The sequence below is a fragment of the Echiichthys vipera genome (genome assembly GCF_963691815.1).
Source record: "Echiichthys vipera genome assembly, chromosome: 17".
Classification (NCBI taxonomy): Eukaryota; Metazoa; Chordata; class Actinopteri; order Perciformes; family Trachinidae; genus Echiichthys; species Echiichthys vipera.
In genome coordinates this window covers 7,858,483-7,884,912 of record NC_139842.1, presented here as the reverse complement: position 1 = coordinate 7,884,912, position 26,430 = coordinate 7,858,483, and the positions used below count along the sequence as shown (strand labels likewise).

The 26,430-nt window shown below is 40.8% G+C and overlaps 2 protein-coding genes across 2 annotated transcripts in view; one reads left to right on the top strand and one right to left on the bottom strand.

Annotated features, from left to right (window-relative positions):
• Positions 1-12,843, top strand: part of clec16a (C-type lectin domain containing 16A) — a 44,823-nt gene extending 31,980 nt beyond the window's left edge. Inside the window, exons 19-23 of the mRNA XM_083930972.1 lie at positions 2,388-2,539; positions 3,505-3,709; positions 4,304-4,474; positions 7,953-8,090; positions 9,811-12,843. Coding sequence (XP_083787098.1) covers positions 2,388-2,539; positions 3,505-3,709; positions 4,304-4,474; positions 7,953-8,090; positions 9,811-10,391 — 1,247 coding nt within the window. The 3' untranslated portion in view covers positions 10,392-12,843. The remainder of the gene's footprint in view (positions 1-2,387; positions 2,540-3,504; positions 3,710-4,303; positions 4,475-7,952; positions 8,091-9,810) is intronic.
• A 4,648-nt stretch (positions 12,844-17,491) lies between these two features.
• On the bottom strand, positions 17,492-20,417 carry socs1a (suppressor of cytokine signaling 1a). Its single transcript, XM_083930871.1, has 2 exons — positions 20,224-20,417; positions 17,492-19,018 (listed from the first exon to the last, which is right to left on the bottom strand). Exon 2 carries the CDS (start codon positions 18,959-18,961, stop codon positions 18,242-18,244), a length of 720 nt encoding a protein of 239 aa, XP_083786997.1. The 5' UTR covers positions 18,962-19,018; positions 20,224-20,417; the 3' UTR covers positions 17,492-18,241.
• Between the last annotated feature and the right edge of the window lie 6,013 nt (positions 20,418-26,430).

Genomic DNA, 26,430 nt, shown 5'->3' with positions numbered 1-26,430 from the left:
AAGTGGATGACTCAAAAGAACACTTGCAGGGACAGGGAGTGTTTAACACACAGACAGCTAAAGTTGGCAACTGCTCTCACTACTGAGCAGCTGACATCATATCTTGCTCAATTGTACTTTGGTTGTAGTTACAAAAGGGAGAAGAGAGTTCACTTCTTTCTGAAGAAAGTATCCTATAAATGGCATCAACAACACATGCTGAATGATCGATGATGTAATCATGGTATGCCATCAGAGACCGAAACCATGTCTACTGATTGTACTCCTCTTTTAAGGGCTTAAACATCAAGGGTTCATCTAAAGGTTCACTTGACTAATACGTGTAAACATACTTGACAATAAATCTTGAACAGAAAGGTGCTTCCCTTAGCCCAGAAAAGCCAGTGGATATAATCAACTTGTCTTCTATTAAATGTCCAGAATTTTTATTTGCCTTTTTGACCAATTTGACCCACTTCTGTAGTCAGAAGTTAAGTAGAAGTTGTGGGTGGGAGGGTTTTTTCCCAGCTGGTCAGGACATTCAAGCTGTCAAACTTCCCCTTATTTCTCTTACTATTTCGCTGAACATCACTTTGCTGCCATAGTAAACCGGGGACTACCTCTCCACCTGCAGGTACTTTTACAGGCAACCCCCGTTGATATTTTAATATTAGTAAGAGAGTCGTGTATCCAGAAAGCCACATGTACAGTATTATTTACACAACAAGCCACCATGTGGTCCTCACTGGCTGTGAAAATAGTGCTCCCCCAGACCAAACACTACTGTACTGAAGGGGCTACTTAAATGAGCAAAACCCAAGTTTATTCAAGGACATGAATCCAGCCAAATTTCCCACGTATAACGTCACTGGAGTTACCAGTTCATATTTAGAGACCGTGACAGTGGTGGGTGATATTAAAACCAAAACCAGTGGTGTCATATCAGGTCATCATCAGTAGGTTTTGTGCTAAACTGAAGATGTAGGCGTATAATTTGTCATTGTCCACCTAGGCGTGGGTGAAAAAGTCATCTCTCTTGTTTGTGTAGCAGTCTGTCTTGGCTAACTGTGTTTCTGCCTGCTGTATCAATATGTATGTACTGTACAGTAGTGTGGATACAACAGTATAATCAGTCAAGCTAAACAGTAAAATAATGTATAGGAGTGAATAGTGGTAATAAGTGGATAATCAGTGTTTTAGGAGACGCAAAACTGAATCATTTTGGGAAGCAATTAGTTTTTTTTAAGAATGTATATTTTGCATCCAAGTTTTCCTAAAGGGAGATGAATCATTGTATGGTCTCAATTTTATTTGTAACATAACATAGACGTGTGTGCGTGTGTGTGTGTGTGTGTGCGTGTGTGTGTGCGTGCCATTGTAACATTCCAGTGCTATTTTAGTAAGGGATGTAGTTTTTCTAATGTTCATCATCCAACAACTTCTGTTTGTTGAAGCTTCTTTGTTTAAATCATTCACTTTTGACACACAAAAAAAACCTTAAATCTGTACACTTTTGTACAATTAGAAACTGCTCGCTCCATGTCTACAGTACCATATACTGTTTGTCCACTACATCTTAAGACTTCAACCTCTTAAGAAAATGTGACCCTCCAGACAGTCTGCTCAGCGCTATGGTCCAAACCTTTTGTCCAGGCAGAATTTTTTTACAACTCGTCACCACTTGTTCATAGTTCTCACATATGTTGTCAAATATATCAGTTTGACTGGATGGACAAGCACAGAATTTTATACGGACATCCAAGCCCCCTCAGGATGAACTGTAATAACTTTTGTAAATGTTGTGTGACCTCCGGACTTTATCAGAGGAGTCTGGAACGTCATCAAGGTCATCAACCCAGAGCCTCAAGTTTTAAGTACTCCGAGGCCTCTCAAAAGACCATGACAATGCATAAACCATACATTCCTCATTTATAATACATTTCTACCACAGTGCTAAAAAGCATGTTAGCATTCTGACGTGCTAAATCAAGATGAATACGGTGCATTTTACCTGCTAAACGTGAGCTTGGTAACATTGTCATTGTGAGCATGTTAACATTAAGCTCAAACAAATTTGTTCCTAGGGTAAGGGTTATACGTACTCACAGTGGGGCTTATGGTTGATAGGCCCATCAGTAGCACTGTAGGATAGGCCTGGGCCTGCAAAAACTATTTTACATTCCTTAGCTTACTAACTGAAATTATTTTATCTGTAATCCGATGATACCTGTCCTCGCTGTAGACTCTTAGCGTTGTTATGCATTTCAGATAGCATGTTTCATATGTTTTTAAGAGCAGAACATTGGTGCAAACAGGCGATGTTGTGTTTGGTAAAGATTACTATTCAGCCATACCTCGGCTTGAGTTACATAGCAGTAATAAACCATCTTGTCCATCATCTTTTCCAGATAACAGTGACCTGATAGCGTGTATGGTGGTCAGTAAAGATGGCGGCCAGGCCCAGAGGTTCCTCGCTGTAGATGTGTACCAGATGAGTCTGGTCGAACCAGAAACCAAACGCCTTGGATGGGGTGTAGTCAAGTTCGCCGGCCTTCTGCAGGTAAGAGAATAGTGGCGTGTTTGTGTCTGTGTAAATGTGTTTGTGCTAAAGAGTGACTGAATTGTTCAGTCATTTAAACCATTGATTCTGATCTTCCTTTTTTATTTTAAATGTTCTCTACTGGCCGTTACCTTTCTAACTTACACTTTTGGTTTTCTTCTCTTGTTGTTTTCACCATCTCCACTGTTACTTGCTTAACTTATTATTTAAATTTACAGTTTACTTTGTTTCTTTCTGACTCTATGTCCCTTTCCTTTTGTTTACGGTCTGTCTTAGTTTTCTCCACTCCCCCCTCTCTGTCACCAAGTTGTCCCTGCTTCTTTTTTTCTTATTTTCTCTTGTTCACTCATCAGTTGTTGATGTGTTGTTGCCTAATCCCTTCATATCATTTTTCACCAGAGAAACGCTAGAAAAACAGTAATGTACATAAGCATGTTAGTCATGCTGTGTCAGAATGGCCTCAGATAAATTGAGGTGATGCATTTCATTTTTCTAAAGAAATTCTGAAATATGAATTGCGGAATATGCTTTATGCTGTTGTAAAAAGGGATAGAGTTTAAGTGTTTTTACAATGTGTTTCCTGCATACTTCCAGTCCAACTGATATAATGTTTCCTTCCTTTTTCTGCTTTATGAATGTTATGTTTACCATCATTTTTGGGTTTGAACTTGTGAATACAACGACAGTCAACGGTTATATCCCATTTATCTGTCTCCCAACATACATTTGTATCTCATATCATTTTCCTGAAATTATTTTTTAAATTTCTTTTTTGCGATTGTTCTTTGTTGTTTTTGTCTGTCTTTGCACGTCTTTCTTTGTCCCACCATTTTCTTCCGATGGTCCTTCACGCTTTCATTCCCACTTCTTCTTCTTTCCCTTTCTCTGTTTTGCTGTGTAATCTCTCTAACATTTTCTCCCACTCTTTGTTCCTTCTCTCTCCTTCTCCCTCCCTCTCTCAACAGGACATGCAGGTGTCTGGCGTGGAGGACGACAGCAGAGCGTTAAACATCGTCATCCATAAGCCCAGTTCCAACCCCCACGCCAAACCCCTGCCCATCCTGCAGGCTAACTTCATCTTCGCCGACCACATCCGCTGCATCATTGCCAAGCAGAGGCTGGCCAAGGGTCGCATCCAGGCCCGACGCATGAAGATGCAGAGGATTGCAGGTAAGTAATCAGGAGGCGTTTTTAGACTTTTCCTTGAAGTGACTGATATGTACAGTTGATTTTACAAGAAATCACTTGAGATGTCAGGAAGTAATGAGTGAAAATCAAACTTTTAAATACATTAGTAATGTACAACCATAGCTTCACAGCTAGCACAAGCAACCATTTCCCTGAACCAGTGTTATTCTCTTGTCATTCAATTTTTATCAATCAATAATTATTTTTTTGAAATAATACTTCTTCCTCCTCCAATCCTTTCGTACTGTAAAGACTGATGTTTTTATCCAATCAGTCACTTGTACTTCCCCTCCCGATGGTCTAGTTCTTTAGAATTACAACAACAGTAATAACAGACATCTGAAATCTTGTCTATGCAGCAAAGAAAAGGAGGATGTGAAGCCTGCCAATCAGCCACTGCAGTAACAACAAGTGTCAGCTTCTCTCAATGACTAAACACTCACGAAAACATTTCTTAGTTTCTTTAAATCTAATCATAGTAAAAAGAAATGCAGGGGACACCGCTCTCCCCTTCTCTGTGATTTCACATTAAGTCCCACAGCTTGAAATAAGGGTGCCCCTTTCCCCCGTCTGCAGCTCTGTTGGACCTGCCTGTGCAGCCCAGTGCAACGGAGGTTTTAGGATTTGGTCAGACAGCCAACGCTTCACCCAGCGGCCTGCCTTTCCGATTCTACGAACAGTCAAGACGGGCGCCCAACGACCCCACGGCAAATAGATCAGTCTTCGCCTCTGTGGATAAAGTACCAGGTGACATGCAGATAACCAGAGCCCACTGCCTACACATACTGCTTTAGCCTTTTAAGAGGTTCATGCTTCTTTCGCTGCTTTTAAATCTAGACATAGTAAACACTAAAATGATAAAAAGCAAAGCACCTAGACTTAGACTTAGACGTCTCTTTATTGATCCTCTGGTATGACTCCCGCAAGGAAATTGAATTTCCAGTATCTTACAAAAACCCAAGGGAGGTATAAAGAGAGAGTATAGAATAACCAATAAATTCTCCGCTAAATAGAAACAGAAAGTATATATACAGTAAACAATCAACTCTAGGTCAAATATATATGAGGTAGATGTAAGAATACAGGTCAAATAAATCAGATAAGTTAAATGTAGAGGAAATGTATAAGATAAGATATGTATGACTGTATATGACAGAAATGAGCAGTAAGATTAAACGATTGCACTTAAGTGGTGGATAAAGTGATTTCACAAAGAAAATAAGATAAGTGTCCAGGTATGTATGAGTAGATTCACTATATTTTAGATCTGAATGATCATACGATCACCATAAAACAATGGTAGTAAACTCAGGCCCCTGGTTGACATACACATGAGAAGTATTATGATAATCGATAATAGAACATCAGGTAATTTAAAAATATATGAAGACCTTTATGTTTGAGAACATTTTCTCAGACAGTTGCCCTGATCTTCAAACTAAATGGTGATAGTGCCTTAGGTGGAAATGGGTTTGTGATTTAATCTCGAGTGTAGAAGTGTAAAAGTAAGTCAGTCTTTTAGGAAACGTGGCCTAGAGGTTTGGTGTATAAATACAACTTCTGAGAATACAGCTGAAAACTCCCCTGAGCTTGCTTTTTCTTTATTCATATATTTCTTTAGAACATTAAATACCATTTGCTATAGTTATAGATAATCTACAAACTAACAGAACAAATTATTTATACTTGATTTATTCTGAATTACTGTTATTTTTTACTGTTCAGAATTTGATTGAATATCCGCTGTGGCTATACCACTGCTGTAGCATGTTTTTTTAAATAACCAATTCACTTAAAAAAAACAACTAATTAGAGAACAGTAACCATTGTGTTAGAAGAGAAGATTTAAACAATGTTTTCTTAGGGCTATAGGTTTAAAAAATGGAAATGAATAGGAAGTGTAGAGCAGTGTTGTGAAAGTACATTTTCTACATGAACTAGTTCAAAGTTCAGTTCACACAATTTAAAATGAACTAGATTCAGTTCATAGTTCATAATTCAAATTTTAAAATTTTTTCAAAAATGATCTAGTTCATAGTTAAATGTGTTGCTGCAAGCTATTTTTGTTATTCTTGCCAGAGTCTATATAGAACCACAGACAGCAAATATTTTAACGTTTTTAACTTTTAACTGATGGCACCTTTTTGTTTAGCTGCAACCCCTTAATTAAGTTTATGAAAGCCGGGCTTTCCACTTTACTCAAAGGCTGCAGGTGTCTGACAATATACTGCACTGCCAGGTTGTCCAGCTGTGGCTGGGAGATGACAATGGAGCCGCTACTGTACGCAGTTAATGGGGTTTGGGTCGAGGATCTGTCTTGATTGTCTTTTGATTTTTTTTTTTTATTTGCTTGCACATATCTTGAAATGCTGGGTGCTTCGGTTCAAAGTGCCCTTTCAGGCTTGCTGTTGATGCGACTGAAGTGTGTATTATTTGAAGTGTAAGATCCTCACCGAACTTGTCATAAAACTTGTTTAAATGATCATACGACGCCTCCTTGCTGCTCTGTCCCCTACATGCTGCCGTCGCCTCCATGCTGTTTTTTGTTTTAATGACGCATGAGACAGTGTGATACTGGCGGCTGGTGTTGCCAGATTGGGTGTTTTTTCTGCTACATGTTAAGGCCTGTTTATGGTGTGTTTTAGCCTGGGTGTCACCTGGAATGATGATCGAAATCTGGCACCCTACTGAACATAGTTAAACTGAGAGAGTGTGCCGTTCACAGAAACCAGAATGAACGCCTTCACAGTAACGTTCATCAGGCAGAATACAGTACGTTCAGTTCACTTTCACCCAAAATATGAACGAGTTTATGAACTATCGATCAACGAACGCGTTCTGGCACAACACTGGTGTAGAGGCCCTTGCTTTGAATGACATCAGCACATCTGCACCCACAGGACATCACTAGTTTCTCACACTGCTCTGGTTTGATCTTGGTCCATTCTTCTTACAATCTTCTCCACAGTTCAGTAACTGTAGCGGCTTTCTTGGCCATTACTTTGTTGCCAATGATTTTCTAGAGATTCTCTATGGGGTTTAGATCTGGACTCTGGGCTGGCCATTTCATTGTTTTGGTATGTTTAGCTTCAAGGAACTGCTTAACCTGTTTTGCAGTGTGACAGGGAACATTGTCTTGCATGATAATTGCGGGCTGATTGGGAGACAATCGCAGTGGAGGTACTGCATGTTGCCGAAGGAGGAAGCTGTAGCTGTACAAGAGGTCCAACTTCTGCCACATAGACCCAACAACCCGCAGAAAACATCCCCCAAACCATGACATGACATTGCTAAAGTTATTTGGGTCTGATGGGAAATATTATGTTCGGCATCAGACTGGATGACTGAACCCAAAGTGTGTAAAGAAGTCAGTTAAATTTGAAGGAGGACGTGTCAGTGTCCAGATCTAAGCCCCATAGAGTATCTCTGGAAAATCATTGGCAACAAAGTAATGTCTAAGAATCCCACTACAGTTACAGAACTGTGGAAGAGACTGAAGAAGAATGGAACAAGATCAAACCAGAGCATTGTGAGAAACTAGTGATGTCCTGTGGGAGCAGATGTGCTGAAGTCATTCAGAGAAAGAGCCTCTACACTTCCTGTTCATTTTTAAATCCTATAGTCCTAAGGAAACATTGTTGAAATCTTCTCTTCTGACAGAATGGTTACTGTTCTCTAATTCTGCACACAGATTTTTTCACAAAATACAAGTTTTTGTCGAAGTGCCTTGGTTATTTAAACAAACATGGTAGTACAAAACACAAAAGTCCTATAGCCACAGCAGATATTCTATCAAATTCTCTCAGCAAGGAAAATCTACTTTTTATAAAATATAAGTCCTGAAATCCTCAATTCATTACTATCAAAAATTAAAGTAAACTTCTATTTTAATATAATAGATTTATTCAAAGTAAAGGTCAACATGTATGTATGAATTGCAGTAATATTTTAAAGACGTTAAATACATTTTAAGTGTATATCTTTCTCAGAATTAAACGCATTTAAAAACACACATTAGCACACATGTGCACAAAAACTGCAGCTGACACATACGTTTCTTATGTAGCTAAATGATGTGTCTGTGTGTGCGTGTGTGAATATACTGTGTGCCACACAATGATTGAGACTCAACTTTTGTCCTTAGGGCTCGATATAGTCAGGTGAAATAATTTCCCAGCCATGGTAACACATGACTGTGTGTCTGTGCGTGTGTGTTTATGTTCAGGTTTTGCAGTGGCTCACTGTGTGTCGCAGCACAGTCCGTCGCCCCTCTCCTCCCCCTCGCCTCCCTCCAGTGGGAGTGGGAGCACTGGAAGATGTGACTCTGTTACTGCTAGCACTGTATCCGCTCAGAGCCCTTCAGGTAGCTCACACACAGTACATTCACACTCCCTCATGCATAAACACACACACACATAAAGAGGCACATGCAGTGCATTATAAAGCCATATTCTGGACTATGATATAAGTTATTTTGGTGAAGTTAAATCCCACAGGCAAAAAGAGACAGAATAACATATTGATCGACTCTTAAAGGAGCTTAGGTGTGGTCTACACAGTATATCTGCACGATACGGCACACTATACTTCCTACTCACATATATAGAGGATTGGGTGAAACTAAGGTACAGAGATGTATATACGCACACCACAAAAACGTCAATCATTTGCAGCAGTGTCAGTTGAGCTGTTGATATATAGGAAGCAGCATTTTCAGGGACACATTGTGCACTTAAGCAACCTCGTGCTACCTCTATCACATGGTCGGACACAGTGGGTGTGTTGTTTCTTAGTGAATGTACTGTAAATAATTACATATATACCCCCTCAGAATACCTGTTAAACTGGTTTACAGAGGTGTACCATACCTCAGGGTGAATGTACACCAAGTTCTGTTTGGATAATCACTTTTGCCTTAACTCAACTGAACTGAATACCAGAGCAGGTGAAGGTAACATAGACTGCAATGAGAATTTAGGGAGACTGAGGACTCTCTTTGATTGGGTTGCTGAAATAAACAGGGTTCCTTATGCTTCCAGGTGTTTTTTTCAACATATTCACATAAATATATTATTTAATGTTAAATATAAGCAGCCATAGATTGAGAGGTTTAAAGACGCATCACTGCTAAGGAGCTCAGTCATAAGAGTGTTTTATCTGTTCAGGTTCACGTCCCTGGTGCTGGATGTACATGTGTAGACAGCAAGCTTTATTTTATTTATTTTAAGACAAACCAGTGTTTTCATGTCTTGTGCCATAACATCTTGTCAGCCCAGAAATGCATCGGCCTCCAGAGAAGACTGTAACACAACATACTGTGGCTTGTTCTAATTATGTAGATCTGGCATTGATTATTGTAAAACAGTTTTGTTGTATCTTTCATACTGCACACATACACTCTTACAATGTAAGTATGCATACACAGTAGTTTACATTTTAGTGCATAGATCCTTTTATAGTTCCCCCACACACAAACTATGCTACGGCTGTGAAACCACTAGAACAACTGCCGTTTATGCTGCTACTTTTATCACATTCTTCACTGTGTCCACCCTGTACCTCTTCTTTCTGCACTAATGATCAACACTTGAAACCAACCCAACCTTGTTAAAAGGCATCTGCTCATTCTTTACTCTCTTAACAATAAAACCAAAGGGAGGTACCTGGAGAACACATTGTGCCTGTGCCTGTCCAAATGCCTGTGTAGTACTTCTTTCATGCGTAGAACACTGTAGTAACCAGATAACGTTCTCCTGTGTGTTGATGTTCATGTGCGAATCCAGATGGTGTTGGGGTTACCACTGGTTTTAGAGTTTATCATGCAAATGTAGCAAATATTATGGAATTTCACTCGTATGGTGATGGATTTACTTGGGTTTTCTCACAGTGCATTTAATTGGAAGCTACGCTATTTACCCCTTTAGATCATCTCTGTGCAGAAAAGGACATTACCAAAGCAGGACAAACATTTTCATAGGCCATATTAAAGGAAAGACATCATTTTTCTCCAGGGTCACAGTGAGAATGCTTAAAAATGTGTCTTCCTCTGAGATTGCATCACTGTCTCCTCTGTTCTACTCTAGATGATGGCACCTTTTTGGAGCACACCCCACCCTCCTCCTCTGGCGGAGAGGGGGAAGGAGGAGGTGGAGAAGTAACGCCTGTCTCCTCTACTCCCTCGGCATCAGTCACGGCTCCGGCCCTGGCCCCAAGCCTCACCCCAGCATCCCAGCCCACCATCTCCCTCCTCACCGACAACAACGCAGAGACTCTCAGTGTGGATTCCCTCACGCTGCTGCCCCCCGCAGGCTCACCCCACCTGCACCCCTGTGCCAGCCACATTCCCGCGGTGCACTCCCTCCAGAGGCCAGACGCGGTTATCGCAGAGGAGGAGAGTGACGAAGAGAAAAAGGGGGATAGGAAAGGAGAGCAAAGAGAAGAGGGGTCGCCGATGGATGAGACAGATGCAACAGTAAAAGAGGAAACCACAACGGACACCCCCACTGACGAGGCACCAGAGGGAGAAGATGAGCCAGAGGGTAACGAAACACCTCTAGAGGTGAATAGAGACCAACTCTCTGCTGCAGAGCTGCAAGAAAGAGACGACTCAGCGGAAGATACAGAAATACATAGTGAGACACCAGACTCGCCTGAACTGGATTAAGGAACACACACAATGATGTTCATGCACTTAAACTTGTCTCTACACGCTTAGAGGACAGTGAAGTGTGATAGTTCAACTATCCAGCTTGACTGCAGTATTTTTTCATGTTGCGACCTGTAGATAGTGTGAATAGTCGTTAGAAGATTCAGGAGGCATCTCAACATTTGTGTTTGCAGATGAAGAAAGACTCTTTTTATTCAGAGAGGACAGACAACGAGACACTGGTCGATCTCGGGGAAGGCTTAAAGCACATTTGGGTTCCTGTGCACTTGAGTGTGTCTGGTTGTGTTTTTAGCAAGCGTGTGTAAAAGCACGCAAACCAGCAACGTTTTTTACTCATTCTGATCGATTGTTTGTCAGCTCAAAGAAACACACACATACGCCACATGCTGCTGCTGTGAGCTCTTTATCCACTATTTTTGTGTCTTGTGTTCACCACTAATGTTTTGTGGTGGTGGTCACTTCCATGCTAACGCAAACACACACATGCTGTACATACAGTCCACACAGAGTCAGCTGCACTTGCCTTTTAACTGCTGCATGTCAGACCCGTAGGCAGTTTCTGCCATCTAGAACTGCCATTTTGAGTGAGTGAGTGAGTGAGTTTGTTTGTTTAGTTCTTACTGTTCCAGGTGTAACCTAACGATCCATTAATTTCCCACTGATTAACTGGTGTCTGCTATAGCGAGTGTATTAAATAATGTGCTGCATCTTAAGCAAGGACCCCCTCCCTTGAGGTCTCATACTGTACACATTAATTTGCTGTTAACGTGACATTGTAGCTTACACTCTTATCTTTTTTTAAGTGCTGTGCTCTGCTAGTAAACATTTGGATTCATCCATCTTAGGATGCAAGGTGAGATGTGTGAAAGCAGCTCGATTGTCATGGCAGCATACAGTCGGTTTCCATCGCAGTGAATTTTGCAGTGCAGTGTAACAAAGCATTTATTTGAGAGATGCAACAAAGCTTGACCTCTTTGGGTTTACTTTTACGCTTAACTTCTATTCTATATTACTAATTTCCTTCCTGTATCCATACAGTGGTTCATTGCAGGGATATGATAATGGGTGTTTATTCACAGAGGGGATTCACCAATCAGCAACCTGACTGGCCGAATAATTGATTTGAAAGATCTAAATGGAGCTGAATAAGTGGTACAGATGTTATACATAATGGATAGCATTTCACTGAGTAGTAGTAAATAATTCACTGGGTCCGTCCTTGCAGGCAGTCATTCATAAGGCATTTCAGGCTGTGGAAACACAGGTGAACTGCTGTTGTACTCATTGAAAAGTATCGTTGATATATTTTTGATTATAGATAAAGATAATTTGCTTGGTTAAATGAATCTGACTATCTCCTAGAGGGATGCAATATAATAGATATCATTGATGTTAGTCGTGCTGACTTCAAAGAGTCATATGACTGCGTTTGAAGTTACATCTGTGTCTGGTTGCCCCTCGAGCGCTGTACTGAGCTCAGTTTTACGCTCCATATAACTGGGAAAGGGCTTCAATACATAAATGCTGTAAACACTACAGTGATTGTTGGGAACGTCCTTTCCATAATTTGATTAAGTGTCTTAAAAAAGAGGATTCTGAGAATGATGTTAAAAACAAATTGCAACCCCAAGCACATAGTGTTGAGATTGTATTGTCATCGCAAAGTGAGCACACAACTGTTAAAACCTGGAAAAGTTGCAAATGGTAACCCCGAGAAATAAAAAAGACATTTTTGAGAAACCAACATTAACTTCTTCAAATGCTGCTCTGAGGTCAGTGTAGAGGGGCGCTCCTCCTTTAATCAGCTGAATAAAGCTTCACTACTGCAATAATTTTAAGAGCTACAGTAACAAAAGAGGGGGAGATGAATGTAACATATTTGATCATTTTGAATGGAATCAGTGTGTTTTATCGTTAATTCATGACTTGATTTGTAAATCTTAGGAACAAAAGCAGTGTCTCTCTCCCTCTCTCCTCATACTTTTTAATCCTTTTACTAACTTCTTCCTTTTCTCGTCCACCTTTGCTTTCCAGCTCTTCTTTTCTGTGCCATTATCCTACAGCTAAAGTCTTAATTCTGATCATTTTTTTATATGTACAGTCAAGTTTATAAAGGAGAAATTCAGAGCAATACCTTTTTTTTTGAGCATCTCTTTCCATCTTGCTAGTGTAAATAGCAGAAGAATGATAGTGATGGTCACTGGCGTGCTGAAGAGGCTTGGCACAAGTTGTAGAGCAGCTTCTGATGGTTTGACGGAGCACACCGCCATGTTTGAAAATAACATGGCGGCATGGCATCTGTAGCCATTGGCAACCATCTATTCAAACATGTCAAGCTTCCACTATTAAGTCTCTGATTGTAGTGTGTGTGTGTGTGTATGTAATATGTTTGTATGCTCTGTAAATGCTTTTTGCTTTTAAATCTGTAATTATTGTTAATGAACTGAAACAGAGGAATAAATAAATAACTGCAATAAATTATTCTACTTAACAACAGTGAGGCCGATGTATGAATCCTTTTGTTTATATAGAGAGACGGTGTTTTGGTAGTAACTCTGGTAGTAACAGCAGATAAGGTTCTCCTCAGTGCTTGAGCAAGAAAACAACAGGAAATATTAGAAAAGAACTGACAACCTCAGGAACACACACACATTCTTGTATACTAGGCTATATTACTGAGTGTGTGAAAGCTTCCACTGATTGTGCTTCATGGCTTCAAATGCCTTACCCTCCACAACCAGGTGGAAACTTGTTTTTGTAAAAGTTGTGTATTCTGACCTGAGTTCTTAAGTGTGTATGAGTGTGTGTGTGTGAGAGAGAGAGAACGAGGGAGCGCTGGTGGTGATGTCTTTTACACTTTCTACCTCTGCGTCATGTTGCTGTGGCTGCTGCAGGAGCCCTCAGTCACTTGTGGTCGGTATGTGTTGCTTTTATCGTGGTTGTTCTCTTCAGGGAAGTCTGGTGATGTGTGCGTAAACATGTTAATAGGTTCCTGGTACTACACCTAAACTGATATGTATGTGTGTGTGTCTTTGGTAGAGATCTTAGATTTGAAGATTTGCGGCGTTGTCCTGCGGAAGTCTGCACGCCCCCAAGTGTAAAACTAGCCAGTTCTGAGTATTTGCTGTTGCCCAAAGATTAATAACATGTACATCTACCTCTGTGGTTTTCCTCACATTTACCTCAATCTAAAGGTGTTTTTGGTGCGATTAATTCACACTTCAATGTATTTTTTCAGAAAATAGTTGTTTTGGTCACAAGTACTTTAACATAGAACATTAATATTACCGTTTAGGCAAGTCAATATTTTAAAGTGTTGTGAGTAGGGAGAACAGAACAGTGTTACTTAAGGTCCCTGACATACACCAGTTGTGTGTCCCACCCTAGTTAGCTCCGTAACAAGATCATCCTTGCTCTAACCAACGTTTTACTATATAAAACTATATCAAAGCTTGGCTCATATTCACGTCCAATGCCAAGCTCGTATTATGAAATATCTCCTGTTATTCTGTGTGTGTGTGTGTGTGTGTGTGTGTGTGTGTGTGTGTGTGTGTGTGTGTGTGTGTGTGTGTGTGTGTGTGTGTGTGTGTGTGTGTGTGTGTGTGTGTGTGTGTGTGTGTGTGTGTGTGTGTGTGTGTGTGTGTGTGTGTGTGTGTGTGTGTGTGTGTGTGTGTGTGTGTGTGTGTGTGTGTGTGTGTGTGTGTGTGTGTGTGTGTGTGTGTGTGTGTGTGTGTGTGTGTGTGTGCATGTGCATGCATGCGCGTGTGTTTAAAGGACAGAAAAGTCCAAAGAGAGGATTCCACAGAAATCAGCTGATAAGAACACCTCACTTCACCTTTCACTTCTCAAAATAGTCGGGAATGTCCTGCAAACTGAGAAGCTATGAATAAAACTGCTACGAATGATTCACTCGCCACCCCACAAGAACGCACACAATTTGTTCTTAAATCTTTTATTTTCAAGTGAAATATTATTCGCTATGAATATGACACTATAACGTGTGTGTGTGTGTCTGTGTCTGTGTCTGTGTGTGTGTAGGTGCGGCTACATTTGCCTACACACAAAAGAATACAAAAAAATCCCCCAAAAGATCACAAAGCCTTATGGTATGGTTTGGCTTTAGCGTTGGAGTTCTGGTTAGGTATGAGGAAGAGGTTGGAGGTTAGTTCAAGTTAGGAACGAAGAGAAGCCTACACTATGCTGTCTGAAAAAGTGACACATACTCACATATGTCATGAAACTGCAAAACTTGAAAAAATGATTCTGCTTTCTAATGTCAGTTGGAGTCAAAGTTCATCTTGTTTCAAAGCTCACATCTAGTTTACTGTTCCAACGCGTTTATATCTTTTACCACTAACATGATTGTCTTTCTTAGCATTTTTATTTTTACTAATACAAACCTTAGCGTCGGTTTAACAAAATGAATGCTTAAAAGACTAGTTTAATTTGGGAAATGCGCTATCATTCCCATGTCGGTACAGTAGGCCTAATGTTTAATAGGCCGATGATAGCCAGTTAGCTTAGCTTGGAACAAAGACTGTAAACAGCTAAGCTGGCTCCGTCCAAGTATCATTTACAGCTACATATATATGACTCACTAATATGTCTTTGTCCGTATGAAACCAAAGTTTAAACCAGCAGAGACTACTAACTTACTTATGTTAGCCCAAGCTAGCATGCTGCTCATACCAAAGCTTCATATTTACAGTACAAACACGAGTTGTATAAGTCTTCTTATCTTACTCTCACCAAGAAAGGAAATAGTAGTATATATTCATATATATCCTAAATTGTCATATTAATAACAAGCCCTGCAAATAGTAAAGCAAAGGGACAGTGAAGTATGCAAGGTGACATTTTTAGGATATTATTTCTTGAAAAAAGACTTCCATTTCTTCTCTTGAGTGTGTTGAATTGAAGTGTTTCCCAACAATGACATGACAAACATGTCATATGTTCAACAGCCATGTGCCCCGTGTGAAGAAACCGACAGGATGGAGAGGGGGGGGCAGCCTGGCAGAGGAAGGAAAACTACTATTATTCTTGAAAAGACGCTGAGAAGTTGTATCATTGTTGTTTGGCAGTCTGATGGTACTTTCACGAGCTCCATACTCCACAGCTCCAGAAGACCTTGATGTATGCAGCAGTTGAACTCTTCCAACTTGTGAATCAGATTAAAAGAAAGTTAGATCAATTTCTGCTGCAACTCCACAACACTTGTGCAAAAGGTTTGTACGGTTCCTGTTTAATCACTGCTTGTTTCACACAGCGGTCCCATCCCTTTAAGCATAGCTTATTTTCTGTAGTGTTCAGAGAAGCATTCTGCTCCTATGTGACTGCAGCTATAGAATGTGTGCAATGTCACACACTGAATACCAAATGAATACTCACCACAAATGCCACACTCACGAAAGAATGCTGATCTTTCACTCAGTGAATTGTGAAGATTGGCAGTCTTTTGTATCTTCATTATGCACTAGACTAGACAGGCTTTTATCTACAGTATGTGTGTAGTCTTTTGACCATTGACTGTATAAATTCTGCTCCCGAAAAATCCCCAAAAGTGCAAAGAGGTGGACTCCCAGAGGACCGAATGAAGCCCGTCTCCGAGCTACCAAGCTAGCCAGACTACTTTGCCGGGGGACTTTGACAGAGTTACTTAGTGGATGTATCAATTAAAATTCAGGCAGTCAGACCGCAGCACCGGTTGTCCCAGTAGACTGAAGACCAGCAGCAGTGTTGGGTCTAACCTGAGTTGGGACAGATCCAGAGCCCAACCCCTGGTGCGTTTGCACTGCCTTAACTAGAGCTGCAACTGCAGTGAAACCTTTTCCCTACCCAAGGTTTTTTACTACCACAATCTAATTATGTGGTCTAAGACACAGTTTGAAAAAAAAATTAATTTACCTTAGTTCAAATGAGATTATAGCAACACATCAGTGATGATAATGAAAATAATTTGATTAAAAGCTGTTGCAAACAGTGCACATGCTTATGGGCTGAACGCTCCTTAGGTCCAATTAAATATACAACAAGCTGTATTATTAGTCGGATATTTGGATAATTCCCCAAAAGAAACCGACACATGACATCCATCGAAACAGTTTAGTATCCATGCACCAACACACCACAAACACGGCTGACAGCTAAGGTGTCGTGACAGTTGCTAGCAGCCAGATTAATTATGCAAAACCTTTGCAGAAGCCTTAATATAATTAATATTAAAAAAATCACTCCTCTTATAGCTGTCATGAATAGTGAAATAAGCTTTAAAGACCAAAACTGTTTAACTAGACTGTAAAAATTTTTTTATTTCTGCTGTAAAGTTTGTCATTTTAACATGAGGCTCTATAGAGATTTGCTCTGTTTCGGAGCCAGCCTCAAGTGGACACTCGACGAACTGCAGTTTTTGGCACTTTCTTAATTTCTCAGACCCGGACATCTCCTACTTGTACTTTTATTCCGTTCTGCTAATTTTCCATTGTTTATAATATGCTCTTCACACAAAACTTTTATCATAATTCTAAAATGATACATTCATTCTTACTCTGACCCTGACCTTGATCTAATTTATCTCTGTCAAACCAATAACCCCCAAAATTTCCCACTTCCTCTTGAGAACATTTTAACCTGCGTGGCTGGGTCCTCATTAGGTTAAAAGTACTAAACGCACACACACACACAAGCACATAAACACAATCACGCACACTCATTATGTGTCACCTTTGCCCCTGTTTCTGGTAAGTGTCTTTGTCTAAGCGTAACAGTCCATTTACTACCAATGTAACCCCACCCACCTGTCACTTTACCCTACACAGATGAATCACTGTGGTGACGATACTGTACGCTCACACTTCCTGTCTGTCTGTTGATCCTATTGTCTGTGTGTGATTGTGAAGGTGTGTGTGTTTGTCCCGCCCTCTCTCTGCATCCCCCGCTAACACCTCTCCCTGCATATGACGTGATTTGGGAAAGAGAAATACGACAGTAAAAAAAAGCAAGGTTAGTTTAAATAAGCTTTATTTCAAATATAATAGAAAATAAAAATAATATAAAAATATTCTAATAAAGACAATTTTATTATCTGCCTGGCAGAGATGATTGAGTACGAGGCGCTATGCCTCTACATACAGTACAACTTAACACCAGACCTCGTGACTCCAATAGTGTCTGACATCCTTTACAGTGTTCCATCAGCATGCTGTCAGCCATGATGGCAGCTTTTAAAAAGACATCAAGTGGTATTTGAGCCATCAGTGCTGGCAAACATTCATGTGTGATGTAAACTTTCAATGACATTAGAGTATTAAAGTCTGCTACAAAAGTCAACCCTACTGGCACCACGACCTGTGATGGTTTCAGTCGTACCCCCCAACAAGTCCACTCTGTTGCTGCTCTTAATGTCCTTCCAAGATCCACTTTTAAATAATTTTGGGCGCCTGGTGGCCACAAACAGGTCACAAAAGAGCCTGCAGTTGACCCCACTAGTTCTTTTATCTCTGTAATAGCTCTATTGTGTCTGTAGATTTCTATTAATGCAGCCTTTTCCAACTTTCCACACTTCCTCAGGACCAGAAAGTGCTCTGTCTTTGCGCAAGTTGAGTCTCTGTAGGTAATGTATGTTGAGTTGTCATGCCCTGTCCAATTGAAGACGGCCTGTACTTGACTTTGGCAATAAAGTTTCTTTTGAAACAATTTGCAGCTTTCAAGCTCAAAACAGTCAGATGCTTTTAACCATGGCGATACAGTCTTAACCTCCAACACACGATGGGCAGGCTTTACCAAACGCTCGTCTTGTTTACTGTTACTTGGTAAAAAGTGCCTTCTTGAAACTAAAAATAATACTATCATAGTTTGTAAGGAAATTCCAACAGAAAGTCTTTGACAACATGGGTGAGTGGCAGCTCTGGCACCCGGCTTGCTCCGCCACACAGCCCCATGATGCTCTTCCTGCACAGCTCCTGCAGTGTTGGCTCCCATTTCCTGTACGGGATACTCAGGCTCTTTTTGGGAGAATTGATGTAATGCTCCAAGAGGGCAAAAAGTGTTGGGAAGGAGCGCTCGTTGCCCGCCAGTGAGAACTTTTGCCGCTTATAGCTGATGCGCACGCTGACCGGCCCGCCCTTGCCGTGGTAGGACAACGTGAAGAAGACGTCTTTCTGCCGGCTGTCACGGATGAGGAAGCTGCCCAGCGGAGCGTCCCGCAGCATGCGATGGGCGTCCTCCACTCCCAGAGGACCCCAGTAGAAGGAGCTGCGCTCGAGCTTGGACGCTGTGTCTGTGATGATCTTGCAGTCCTCCTTGCAGGAGAAGGTAGGGAAGTGGGTCAGAAACACAGAGGGGACGGACGGCAACCTCGGGTTTGGATCCGCGGCGGCCCGATGCTGAAGCTGTTCTGACTCTGTGCGCTGAGGGCTGAGAGCAAGGTCGTGCCTAGCCAGCGGTGATGACAGTGATGATGATGAAGATGAAGATGAGGATGAGGATGAGGATGAGGATGATGATGACGACGACGAGCTTGACAACTGAGACTTTTCATGGCCTTCCACTGTGCTATCGGCTACCATCCTACAGGGGAGAGAGGCCCCAGACCCTCTCCCATCTCTAACCACCACACTGACATCCTGAAAGAGACAACACAAGGAAGAAAGAGTTATTATCAAATGACATTTTACAGCAGCCTAGTTAAACTTAAGTCAGTCAAGACTTACATCTTTCTGACAAAATTACAAAGAAAGTGAATTTCATCATCCACAAGAACAACACGCAACTTTGAGGCATGACCATGTAAGGCCCTGATGCTCTGACAGAAGAAATGCTTCCATGTATGTGTGGGTGCGTGTGCACAATTCAGTGAATGTCAGTGAGTGTGAGGTTCAAAATTCATTCAAGTTTCCATAAAGCGGTACAGTGTTTGATATGACTGGAATCTGTGGTTAGGCCAAAATACAGTCAGCTCTGATGTCAGCCGCAGTCATATCACTGTACTCTGTAGACACACACACACACACACACACACACACACACACCCACACACACACACAAAGTTCATAGGGTTTATAGCACTAGATTAATTTAATAATTTCTGCCTTAATGACTGAAACAACAGGTTGAAATAAAAATAACTAAAAAAATAAAACCTATAATAATAAACTATAAATAATAAACATTTTGTTGTGCATGAGCTACAGCGCTGGAGCCTGGGCTGAACATTGTTAGATTGGATTCTGTAGATACTCATCATCTGAGTAGCCTACAACACGAACCCATTCCCAAATCTCATCACATTCAGCATCAACAGGCCTATCCTGTGCGTGAGTCACCTTCCTCCTGTGCAATTCAATATGAATAACCTAAAACTTTTTCCAAGAGTTAACAAAAACAAGCTTAAAATTCCAGGAAAAGGTAATGACTAACAGGTGGCGACCTGTGTTGTAATTATGGGGATTCTTTCACCAACACATGTTCAAGTCATGAAGATGGAACAAATTCACATTATCATATTTCTTTCTTATATATATATATATATATATATATATATATATATATATATATATATGTGTGTGTTATTGCTTGTTTATTCCATTGACTGCATTGTCTGGTAAGGTTTTAGCTTACCAGACAGCTTAAGCTGCTATTAACATCTGAATAGTGAGAATGCATTTTTACCCAAAGATGTCCATGCACTTCGAGGCACAGTTTAACTTCATAATGCTTCATTTGTTTTCATTGAACAGGGCCCAGGGGACAAAAGCAGTCATACCTGTTGCAACCAGACCTGCAAAAAACACCCAATAGCACAACATAACTCCAGTCTGATAAGTCTTACCGTTTTGTTCTAACAACAGCAGCTGATTAACAATCCGTTTGCCTGTAATCCCAAAGCGCAAACTCTGAGATGAGATGCGCAAAATGTCCTGCAAGTAATCCGTGACGCGGCGCAGCCTGGAGGGCACGGTTGCTTATGACAGCTCGGACCTTGTCGACCTGCTTGACTGTGACTTCCACCCGTCAAATCATCCTCTCGTGTGTGAGTGTGTGTGTGCTGGCGTGGTTAACACTTCTCCTGTCTTTATAGTCCGCTAGCCCCGCCTGTTACAAGCTTCCTCGAATAGCCACGAGTCGTTTCTCTGAAATGAAACAGAATCGAAAGTGAAACTAAGTTTGGAGCAGCCCCTCTGCTCTTTCATTTCTTTTGAACGAAGTTATTATTTGGAGAATTTCAAGAAAGCCGCAAAGCCACATGACAGTAGACGTTTACAGAAAGACAGGTGACAGATCCGAGTAATGGCAGCATTTATTACACATGATCTGGGTGTTTTGAATAGTAGCCTATTCTCTCTCTCTCTCTCCCTCTCTCTCTCCCTCTCTCTCTCTCTCTCTCTCTCTCTCTCCCTCTCTCTCTCTCTCTCTCTCTCTCTCTCTCTCTCTCACTCTCTCTCCCCTTGCATCTCTCTCTTTATTGACTGGTTAGAAATATTAAACTCTGTAGGCTATAATTAAACATGCTTACATCCAAACATCAGTCATTTCAAAAGAGCTCAAGATGTTTATCGTGTGGGATGGCCCTGCCTGAAGCTGTTCCTATCAAATGACATATCAAGTCAAATGTCTTTCATGTCTGGTTTTGGTTGCAGTCTCAGCTGGCAGGTCAAGCAGAAATTCCTGATAAAAATAAGGCACACCAGGTGCATTTTACTCAACCTTTGCCCAACAAGGTAAGTCCCATAACGATTAACGCTCTCTGCAGTCACAAAGCACTCATGTAGGTGATAATAGCGAGTCACATAATAAAGGAAATTGAGATCTTTCTGTTTCCAAAACAAACAAAAAAAGCAGTAGTGAACAATTTAATTTGAGCGACCAAATCAGTGTCTCGGCTGCACTTCTTCATTTTTTTGTATGGGCTCTTGGACTTCACAATTGAGGTGATTCATCTCAGAAATGCTTCTATTGTGACATCCTGACCTGACAGTCATTTCACTATTTTAACTTTTAACACTGAGCCCAGCAATCAGCCCAGTTCCCCAGTTAATCCCTTTTTTTTTTTTAAATGATTTAGTTTGTAGTATTAATGGGAAGTAGGTGACACATCATAGCATAATTCATTTCCCTCCTTAGCTGGTGCTTATAACCTGACCAGTGAGACTCAGATGTGTGCTGTTGCCTGTTTATGAGTTCAGTGTCAAGTTTTTCACGCAGTCAAGTCAAATCCTTCTGCAGTCCCGTTTTGGCTGAGGATTTTACAGTGCATTACATAATTAGGGTTTCATGCCAAATGATTAATACATTCGTGGCCTATTTGTCATAGCTGTGTATTACTAGTGTAATGTACAGTAAGGCCTGCAAGTTCATTCTAAGCATATTTGCACATGAAAACATGCACATGCATCACCTTGTCATAAAAATATTGTCTGCACACACACACACACACACACACACACACACACACACACACACACACACACACACACACACACACACACACACACACACACACACACACACACACCTAATAGATCTAAACATGTTTTAGAGAGGTGAAGTTGAACTAAGCCCCAGGTGAGAGAGCAAGACAGACGAATAGAAAGTTAAGGAAAGGCACTGCTTAAAAAGAGACAGAGACAGGCCGGCAGACAGGTGATAGCTAAGAAAGACTGTGTGAGGTCATAGTTTATGTGTGTGTTGGGGTTGGTTTCATTTTATCAGGACCGGTCTGACTCAACAAGTACTCAGATTAGCAGCCTGCTGCTTCCATCACATGGGTTTTATCTGCTAGTGTTAATCATGCCCACCTTGTAGCGTTGAGATCAAACCTCAGGCTTTCTTAGTATCAGTCTGGCACTGCTCATCTTCTTCATCAGGTGGCCGACCGGGAAATCTCCCGGTTGTCCCGATGGCCACTCCGCCCCTGCTAAACGTTATAAACGAATGGTTCACACTGTGTGTATTTTGTAGGTGACTTTGAAAATCGTTGCTGTTATCAGAAATGTAATCTCATCTGTTTTTACCTTTAACTAACGGCTGGTGAACATTATGTGCACAATGCAGTGTTGGAGCATGCAGAATACTAGATTTGTGCAGCAAAAGGTGATGCAAGTAGGGAGAGAGAGACAGTCAGTGAGAAAGAGGGCTGGGTGTGTGTTAATCAGAAACACACGGTAACTCTGGATGTGTGCCACTGCTGTCTCTGCAAGTTTGTCTGGGATTTCTTACGTGCATGGCAGACATATTCTCTCTATATTCTACACGATCTAAATCACTATCGTTTCGTGCAGTTTGTATTAGTGTGCCAGTATGTGTCCCTGTGTGTCTTGCGTGCACACTCTGTGTTTATTTGCACATGTAAACATACTCCATGAGTTTCATTTCTGTGAAACAGGGAGAGATTGAAGAGGCTGAACCGCTTAACAGAGTGCTTGCGTGATTACAGATCCTTGTTGACCATTGTGTCTGTTTGTGTGGTTGTGTGGTTGTGTGTGTGTGTGTGTGTGTGTGTGTGGTTGTGTGTGTGTGTGTGTGTGTGTGTGTGTGTGTATGTGTGTGTGTGTGCATGAATGAATGCAGTGATTCAACAGACAATACATGCATTGATTTAGATTGAAAAATAACACTATGTTGCAATTCTTTAGTTATTTGTTGATGTAGCCACATGGATATTTGGTATATTATTATGTCTCTGCTGTTCTTCTTTTGTCCTCAGTGGGTGATGCCTCATCGATGAATGACGGATTGATGAAAAATGCAGAGTAGGAGAAATCCATATCTGGATATCTGGAGCTCGTTTGTACTTTCAAACGCTGCATGTGTCGGGAGAATATACTGAGACGTGACTGCTGATTAGCAGCTGTTTCTGAATATAAGCAGGTGAAACATGTCGAAGCACATGCACCCTGGAAGTCTCTGCAGCTGCAAGCTGATACATTTGTGCTCTTTGGTTTTTTTTTTCTTGCCTCATTATATTGTAGACCTGCAATTTTCAGCTCACAAAAGATCAGATCGTGTTCGGTTACAACTGAAAACAGCAAAGGCAGATATTAGGTGATAAATAGGTGTGTGTGCTGTGTGTCTGTATGGGTGTGTCCTCATCCGTGACTGTCTTTCAGGTAAATTGAAACGTTTGATTCCCAGAGGTGTTCTGGTGAAGTGACTCTGTGTGTCACTTCACCTGCCCACAAGGGGGAAAGGAAATCTACACTTCCTTGTCTGGAAAACTGGAACGTTCTCCAAAACTTGAAAAGTATTTCTTCTTCCTGTTCTTTGTTAACATTTGCACAATTGATAGCAGTGACTAAGAGGGTTGATGATGGGAAATTAGTGTGTGCATGTTGTTTTTTGCCATTCACATTGTACAACTGTTCTTCCTCTGGTACAATGAATTCTGTCTCACTGTCCACTCATTCACATTGTAACATTTTAATTCATTATTTATTGTCCTGCGGATAAGCACTGGTGTAAGTGTAAGGGCAGCATCATCTCCCCACCCCAACCCCCACATGTGATCATCAGGGTTTGCTCCAAAGCAGAATGTACTTTCGATATGAGGACGATCTGAAAATGAGGAAATATTGACCTTAAATCATTTTATTATTTATTTTATTATTATATTCTGAGCTACACTTTCAGTTTACTATACTTTTGCTTTCAAGTGATAAGGATTGACTGGTATTTGAATGGCCAGTAACACTGATAAGGCCTGAATAGCAGTTACAGTAAATTACAGTTATCTTCTAGTAAACATTACAGAGCACACATATCTGCTGTAAACCTGCTGTGGAGCTTTTGTGCTGCAGACATTATGGCAGTGTCCTGGTGTACTCTAGGGTGTGTGTGTGTGTGTGTGTGTGTGTGTGTGTGTGTGTGTGTGTGTGTGTGTGTGTGTGTGTGTGTGTGTGTGTGTGTGTGTGTGTGTGTGTGTGTGTGTGTGTGTGTGTGTGTGTGTGTGTGTGTGTGTGTGTGTGTGTGTGTGTGTGTGTGTGTGTGTGTGTGTGTGTGTGTGTGTGTGTGTGTGTGTGTGTGTGTGTGTGTGTGTGTGTGCGCGTGTGTGTGTGTGTGTGTGTGTGTGTGTGTGAGTAAGGGATGTAGTTTTTCTAATGTGCATCATCCAAGAACTTCTGTTTGTCGAAGCTTCTTAGTTTAAATCATTCACTTTTGACATAAACAGTCTTAAATCTGAACACTTTTATTCTGTTTGTTTTGTTGTTTTGTGTCTTTTATTACCACAAGCCTGTCATTTTTTTACTGATGAGCCTTACAAGACGGCATGAAAGAAAGATGTAGAAGAAGAAAATAGATGCATAAAAAACAAAGACAATATGAAGAATAACTGAACATATTTGAAACATAATAAAAATAATAAATAAATAAATAAAAAAGACAGTTTGTTGAAGGAGAAATCTCACTTAGCCCCACCTATCACAACAGTTGCTGCACTTATCATTGTGGGAAAGTGTGTGAGTGTGGGAGGGAGTGGTAAATGCCTTGGCTTGTTCATATTTAAGATTTAAGGTTCAAGAGGATTTATTGTCATTACAGTCATGTACACAGTACACAGTGAAATGAAATGACGTTTCTCTAGAACCACTGTGCAACATACATTCTACATATTAACACCTAAAACAAAAAATACTACAAAGTGCAAACAAAGTAAATAGAAAAATGTACAAAACACCAACGCAGGAAAGTCAGACAAAGTGCGGGAATATGCCGTTGCATAGTGTGGATGTGAGGGATCGTTTGTTTTGGTACCTTCTGCCAGAAGGGAGGGGTAGGGTGGGGTCAGCTGCAATGCTGGTTGATTTGCGGATGCAGCGTGCGGTGTAGATGACTGACATGGAGGGGAGAGAGACTCAGATTATCTTTACTGCTGTACTCACTACTCGCTACGGTCCATGCTGGTGCAGTTTCCAAACCATTTATCCAAACCAATCACAAGTGTCTTTGGCAGAGCTAGGCGGATGGTGCCCTTGCAAAATAGTGAACCTAGCGGAAGGGGTCTGACATTTAGTGCGGGATGTCAGGTCCCTTTTGCTTTATCCCAGCACTGTACATCTGGTGAGCCACACTTAAGAAGGAATTTGTGGAATTCGTGTTTTGATGCTTGTTGGATACCATGAAAAAGCAATGCTATTGTTGCCTTTGCCTGTAAGTGATTTCATGCCAAATGATTAATACATTTGTGGCCTATTTGTCATAGCTGTGTATTACTAGTGTAATGTACAGTAAGGCCTGCAAGTTCATTCTATGCTATTGTTGCCTTTGCCTGTAAGTGATTTATTTGACATCCACCTTTTTTGGGCTGTTGTCAACCACAATAACGCCTCAAAAAATAGTTAATAATTATACATTTTGGCATTTCCCAGTGTCTTTGGTAAGCAGACAACAACACCTTAATATCAAACTCAGTCAGTCAGGTGGCATTCTTAATATGGCAGATTCTTTTATGTTCGAACTGTTATTGCATGGAGTCAGTCAGAGGGAAGACAAGAACCAGCAGGCCTCGGCAGCGCCTGTCAAAGTTCCAATACAGTAATTTTGATCCAGTAGTTCCTGTATTCATTTGTCAAAACACAATTGAGTTGGGAAGAAAGTGGAAGTAGAGCTGCAGTAAAATGAAATGCTGCACTTCAGTGAATCTTTACTGATTATAGTAAGGAGGTTCTAGAAATTCACTGGGACATGTAATACTTTCTTTTTCGCAAAGTGGGAAACACGCACATATAAACTGGTATCAGTTTTGCAATCAGGATGATATGAATGATAATAAGTGAGTTCTGCACCAAAGGTATTACAGATGAATGTGAAAATACAATGTCTCTCATGCATTTCTAACGCTTACGGGAAGCACCCCAGCCTTGTTTTACATTTTACTGCTAATCAATAAAATCCCTATACGGCCACAGCAGTTTCCAGTGCTGCCTAATGTTAAATAATATCATGTCATCAGGCTGTAAAAAGGCATGTTAAATGTTTAACTAAGTGATTCATTACTTTTTTCCAGACTTTTTTCCAGACTTTAAAATAATACATATTCATG

Bases quoted from the DNA above. Each gene is read 5' to 3' on its own strand.
- socs1a (XM_083930871.1), bottom strand. From the start codon at position 18,961: ATGGTAGCCGATAGCACAGTGGAAGGCCATGAAAAGTCTCAGTTGTCA.